The 6,453-nt window shown below is 34.9% G+C and overlaps 1 protein-coding gene across 3 annotated transcripts in view; it reads left to right on the forward strand.

Moving 5' to 3' along the window:
- PRPF4B (pre-mRNA processing factor 4B) overlaps nucleotides 1–5,164 on the forward strand; it is a 23,098-nt gene extending 17,934 nt beyond the window's left edge. Inside the window, exons 11-17 of one of the 3 annotated variants that reach the window (XR_008464658.1) lie at nucleotides 666–819; nucleotides 1,821–1,935; nucleotides 2,433–2,584; nucleotides 3,077–3,163; nucleotides 3,833–4,110; nucleotides 4,470–4,604; nucleotides 5,119–5,164. Coding sequence is in view for 1 of the 3 variants with exons in the window: in XM_054189784.1 (XP_054045759.1) it covers nucleotides 666–819; nucleotides 1,821–1,935; nucleotides 2,433–2,584; nucleotides 3,077–3,163; nucleotides 3,833–4,036 (712 nt within the window). In the remaining 2 variants the exon portion in view is untranslated. Of the gene's footprint in view, nucleotides 1–665; nucleotides 820–1,820; nucleotides 1,936–2,432; nucleotides 2,585–3,076; nucleotides 3,164–3,832 lie in introns of all 3 variants that reach the window. The other 2 variants (XR_008464659.1, XM_054189784.1) reach the window with 2 other exon arrangements.
- The last annotated feature ends 1,289 nt before the right edge of the window (nucleotides 5,165–6,453 follow it).

Below are 6,453 nucleotides of genomic sequence, written 5' to 3' on the forward strand. Positions count from 1 at the left end.
TCGTTGTCTTAGTTCCCATTCCTGCTTAGACATCAGTTGTTCATGTCTTAAGTTTTCTGTGTATGTCATATTTTAATTTTTGCCATATTTGAGGTGAAGATAAGTTATATGCTGAAGCAAAGCAAGTTTTATGAAACTACTGTTATATTTTAATTAATAAGCCATACAACAAATCATTTTCTTGTTTATAACACTTTTGTACCTTATTTATACCCAATGACGTTTTTGTCTTGAAATTGTGGTCTTTTTATCTGCTGTTTAAGACATCAAAAAATCACCTCCTCAACGCCTCATCTTTTGCATACTTCCTTTTTTTTATTTATTTCTTCAGAAAACGAGTACAGGAGCGGTACAGTTGTTAAGAAAATGCTGCTTATGTGCAAATAAACCCTCTCAGATTAATCTTGATTAAAAATATGTTCTGAACTAAGTATGTCCAGTCTAGTAAGTAATTGTACAGAATTTAGGATAGATCCGATTGACCTGCATTTTTGTTTCATTGCTGTAGCTAACAGAGCAGTATCTGTGTTGAGTGTTGCTTTTTTCCAAAAATGTCTAAAGCTAACTGGTTTCTTCACGTTTTTCTTACAGTTTACAAGGCCACTATATTTTTACTTGTTAAGTTCTTTTCTATTCTTTCTCTCTCCCTCTCTTTCTTGAAATAGTATGAATTTACGAGAGGTGTTGAAAAAGTATGGGAAAGATGTTGGACTCCATATTAAAGCTGTGCGTTCCTACAGCCAGCAGTTGTTCCTGGCTTTAAAGCTTCTTAAAAGATGCAATATCCTACATGCAGATATTAAACCAGATAATATTTTGGTAAGTAATAAATAATTGAAACTTACTTTTCACAGTCTATCATGTAAAATTAAGTATTTGAAATCAATATCATTCTGTTAATTTAGGTGAAGTCAAAATTAACTTTAACTGAAAATGTTAAGATTTCATGTTATGAATGTTTTGCTATAAAGTGCTGTTGTAGTGTAAATAGTATGTAAGAAATGTAATACAGCATCTAAATAAAATTTGGTATGGAGTAGTCTTTCTCAAACAAACCTGCATCCATTTGTATCTTCTTAGAATGCATATCTTCCAAAGGAAGACAGCATCCTTTCTTAGGATAAATCTTGGGACTTTTTCCATGAGTAGTTGAAAAATGTTCTTGCTTTCTGCAAAATGGAAGTAGTTTGTTTAGGTCTGGATGGAGAATTTGTGTATGTGCATGAGACAATGGGGAAAAGTCCTTAATGTCTCTTTTTTTTTTTTTTTTTTTTTTTTCCCTTTTCTGTTTCCATTGAACATTCTGGTTAGCAGAGCATGAGAGCTACATCAGAGGAGTCAGACATGTTTCCTTTGGTTTTCTTGGTGGTCATCCCTGTGAAGAAGTCAGATTTTTACTTTTAAGATGTTCGCTTTTTGCCATCACAGCAATGAAATCTATGAAAGCGTGAGATATGTGAATAATTTGCTGCTTTGTGAGTGGTACTCTGGATACTAGAGCTGGAAGTCTGAACTGATATAATTTCAGTATCTGGAAAGAAATCCAGGCCCACCAAGGATATTTTAGTAAGGGAAAAGTACATGAAGCTGACCTTTTTTGTATTTCTTAGGATTGAAGACATTAACTGTCACTTTCAATTTAAGAAGGTTTTACAGTTTCCTTAAAATACCGAGAGGAAGGATTGAAATATGAGAAGAACTTCCAATTTCAAGGCGGAATGTTTTTCTTATTTCTGACTTAAGTTTATTGTTACTTCCACAGTGCTCTTGGTAATTCTCTCTACAAATAGCGCTAATGGATATTTATGTTTAACTTTCAGGTGAATGAATCTAAAACGATATTAAAGCTTTGCGATTTTGGATCAGCTTCGCATGTTGCGGATAACGACATCACACCGTATTTAGTTAGTAGATTTTATCGAGCTCCAGAAATTAGTAAGTACATTTGGATTGGCTACGTGTATCATAAGCAGTAGCAGGATATATCGGTACTAGCAAATGAGAATTTGACTTGAATTTACTCTCTGGTATTAGCAAAACATCGCTCTGGAAACGTGGTGGCAGTCAAAAATTCAGACTTCGAAAGCATGCTTGTGTGACTCTGCATGTGTGTTGGTGGTCAGCTCAGTGAGGACAGGGAGGAGTCGTTCTGATTGGTTATAGTTATGTTTTAATTTAGAGATATTATTCTGACCTTGTTTCTTACTGACTTAATTCATGCTGGGTGTTACATAAAAACCTCCCTATCTAAAATAGGGATACTGTGAAAGTTAAAAGGTTTGCATCCTTACTTTTTTATGGCGACTTCTTATTCTGAAGATGAGGAGCACCAATATAGTTTACAAATGAGAATTTTTTCATCTGTCTGGTTTTGTGATATTGCATCTTTTAAAGCTGCCTTTGTGGAATTAACTGTAATTGCTCTGTTTCAGTTATAGGAAAAATCTATGACTATGGTATAGATATGTGGTCTGTAGGCTGCACATTATATGAACTTTATACAGGAAAAATACTCTTTCCTGGCAAAACCAATAATCATATGTTGAAACTAGCCATGGATCTCAAAGGAAAGATGCCAAACAAGGTGAGAAAGAAAAGTACATGATTTTTAATTAATATCTGAAACTGCTGTAATGAACAGTAGAACATACTTTCTTTTTTCTCCCTGAATTCTGTTTCTTATCATATACATCTTCTCTTAACAGCAAGTAAATATCAGACATCGCTCTGACTGTATAATTAATATTGATTTTAAAATCTTATGAAGTGAAAGTATACAGCTTCTTTTTCATAGACTAAGTATAAAGTGAAAGCAGAAACCTTCTAAGCACTGACCTGAAAAAAAAAATACGTAAGTCAATGGAAGATACTGTGTCCTTTTTCAGATGGTTTGAACTGTATTTATTTTTTTATTCAATCTACATGTTTCTTACTGTGCTTTTGATATAATTTTGATTAGCGTTAATTAGCATTAAATTATTCATGTTGCAATAAGTTAGTAGACGTTGATGCTAATTGTGGAATTTGTAAGACACAGAGACCTTTCCTGAAGCTCTGCCTCTCCCTCGTTTTCCAGATGATTCGAAAAGGTGTGTTCAAAGATCAGCACTTTGATCAAAATCTCAACTTTATGTATATAGAAGTAGATAAGGTGACAGAAAGGGTAAGTCCTCAATGTGTTGACTAACGTATTGCTTTTTTCCAAGCTTTCCTACTATTATGGTCTTCCAAACATATCTTGACATCTTCATTAAAAATAAGATTTTATAGACTATTAGAATGTAGTTTTGCAGCAGTATGGACAGGATACATAGTTATAAACTGGCAACAGAGATTTTTCCTCCAATTTAGGAAGGTGTTTAAGAGAAATCTTAGTTTAATCATGGTAGGTATAGAGGGTATCTCCATGTAATGCATCCTTAAATTACCAATAAAAGAAATTCTGGCTTCATTTTAGAGAAGTGTGTCCACTAAACTGTGACTTTCTGTATCAGTTTAGCATAGTATATTTATTAAGAATCACAGGACTAATGGTCAGATGTGGAACTTCACACGTGGAATTTTGACATTCTCAGTTAACTGGAATGTTGGGTTCACGTGTGCACCTGCTGTTGGCGAAAGATGCAGCCCGGCCTCCCCCTGGCAGCATTATTTCCACTCTTTTCCTTTGCCCCCATGAGGATTTATAAAGCCGCGTGATGATGTTGTGGTCAGCATTGCTGATCAGATCTGAGAGAACCCCGCAGAAAAGTTGTGGCTGAAGCTCTGTCAAAGGGATAGGGGGTTTGTGCATTACTGCTGTTCTACAAGATTGCCGTTTTTGTATTTGTAGGAGAAAGTTACTGTTATGAGCACCATTAATCCAACCAAGGACCTATTAGCAGACTTGATTGGGTGCCAACGACTCCCTGAAGACCAGCGTAAAAAAGTGCACCAGCTAAAGGACTTGTTGGACCAGATTCTAATGTTAGACCCAGCTAAACGGATTAGCATCAACCAGGCTCTGCAGCACGCCTTCATCCAGGAAAAAATTTAAACCAGATGAAGAAGTTCAAAGGGTTTGAGTAATTAAGATACAAAGACTGAAGAAATTTCACAGCAGTTATTAATGTATATAAACATAAATATTTCCCCTGCAAAGTTGAGGAAGAAATGATACATTTGAATTAACATCAAGGCTGATATTTCTTTTAGAAATGTTAGAGTAATTCTGTTTCGTGTCTTATGTGAAAATTTTCACTGTAGAACTGTTTTAATTGCCAAGACTGCACAGAAGTACAATGCTAATGTATATGGTTGCAGTTCGTATATATTATAAAAAGAAAAAAGCATCTGTTATAAAAAAAAAAAGAAAGAAAAAAAAAAGAGCAGTAATACTGGGTGGTTGATTTGTTTTTAGCAGACTTGGCTTCATTTTTGTCTTTAAAAAATGGCCAGCATAAATGCTGTTTATATTCACGTTTTCCTAGGTGTGTGTGTGCAGGCCACAGCAGCATGCCCTTGGTGTAGTCAGTGCCGAAGGGGGTCTGTTCCTTCTTGAGCCTGCCCGCAGGGATGGTCTCCTCTTTTAAAGCAGGTTGTGTACAACTTTCAGTACACTGAAGGTAAGCTAACCCATCAACATCACCGGTGTTTAAGCTGTTATTTTACTGGAACAACTGACAAATGAGAGACAATAGCATTGTGGCAGAATTCCCTGCATGTTTGATAAATGATCTTGTTTTATTTTTCTGGCATTGCAACCGTGGCATAGTTACAACTTCTGTTCTGTTCATCACATTTAAAATTTTGAGAGTGCGCACTTGATGGATAGAGCGCCTTCAGTGTACTGTTTCTTATTACTTTAATTTTTTTAATCAACTTGCTATAGACTTTGTATACATTTTGTTAAATACAATTCGCTATGACATAGAACCAATACTTACAGAAGAGTTTTCCTTTAGTAATTACATACGTTGGGATCTCATTCGAAAGACCTTATATCTAAAGGATAGATAGACAACATAATGAAATTTTTAACTATTTGTATGTCATTTTGAAAGTGTACTGCTTTATGCTAAAAGTGTTTCATTTGTTCATTGTTTTCATTATTTGTGATCATGTTGTCTTTCAATACAGGCATAAACCTTCCACTCTTGAACAAAGCAGCTGCTTTTTAAAAGCGGTAATTGCTTCTTTACCTTTTATTTCTTTTGTAAATGAAGCTTTTCTTTAAGAAATGTGACTTTAAAGTGTTGTCTCTTGCATAAAACAGTTGACACTTACTTATTGTAAAGTGAAGATTGTTCTGCTGCATGTAAAGTGGACCATGCAGATTTCTGTATGTTTTCAGTATGCATCATTAGATAATAAAGTCTTTTGTGAACAAGGCATTTGTAGCCATTTTTAAAAGAATCTGTCTTCAGTGATGGTAAATCAGGTAATTTGTAAGAACCACCCCTGCATTTCCTATTAATCGTTTAATTTAAGGGATTATTAAGCGTTATGATCTTTGGGAGAGCTATAGGCTATGTTAATTGGATATATAATTATCACTGCTTAAACAAAAACAAAGCAAAAAAAAAAAAACTCTACAGATAATGTCTGTCTGCTTTCATTGTAATGAAATTATTCCTGTAGGACATGGGATTAAATTCAGGCTTTAACTAATGTTTGTGCTGTTTTTCTCACTTTTCCTTTTGATGGTGCTGAAAGAGAAAAAGGAAAGCGAGTCACAGGCCACTCAACGCCTACTCCATGGGTCTGATTTGCTGAGACACCAACTTCACCTTCCTAACAAGGTTATTTCTGACAGCATGTGTAGATAAACATTTAGCAACGAGTTAGAACAGCTTGAAACATTTGAGTTGGTTATGCAGCGCGAGGGAACAAGAATCAAACTTTTCAGGTCCATACTGCTGTTTTAATGTTCTCGCTGACAGTAGTAAGAAGTTCATCTTTTCATTTTTAATAATATATTCTGAAAAGCTGTGAAACCCCCGCTGGTTTCACGTTACTTTATAATACTTCTTTGAACTAAGAAGGGTTTTTGTATCCATCTAGGTACATAATGGCAACAATCATGCACTCTCAGTGCACTCAAGAATGGAAAAATGTCACAAAGCAGTCATTCTGCTGGTGGGGGATACCCCACCGAGGAGATGTAATGAACTAACTACGAAAACAAGCAGGAGATGGGTGGTTTTGTATGCCTATTTGGAACCTTCAACCTGTCTCTTCTCAATTTATATTGTAAAATTCTTAATAAAAAATAACCTCTCCTTATTTCCACATGTTAAGGTATCTTGTTCATACAGGAAATTTAAAAAAAAAAAGCTTTCAAGTTTAATGAAATACTAGTTGCTTGCTAGTTAAATACAAAGTCACTTGCACTTTTACAACATAGACAGCACTTCTGAGGGCAGTTTTACACAGATGTAGTAATAGCTTTATTCTTTCTGTTGCTTTGTACTT

Source organism: Rissa tridactyla, chromosome 2 (assembly GCF_028500815.1).
Source record: "Rissa tridactyla isolate bRisTri1 chromosome 2, bRisTri1.patW.cur.20221130, whole genome shotgun sequence".
NCBI classification, from domain to species: domain Eukaryota; kingdom Metazoa; phylum Chordata; class Aves; order Charadriiformes; family Laridae; genus Rissa; species Rissa tridactyla.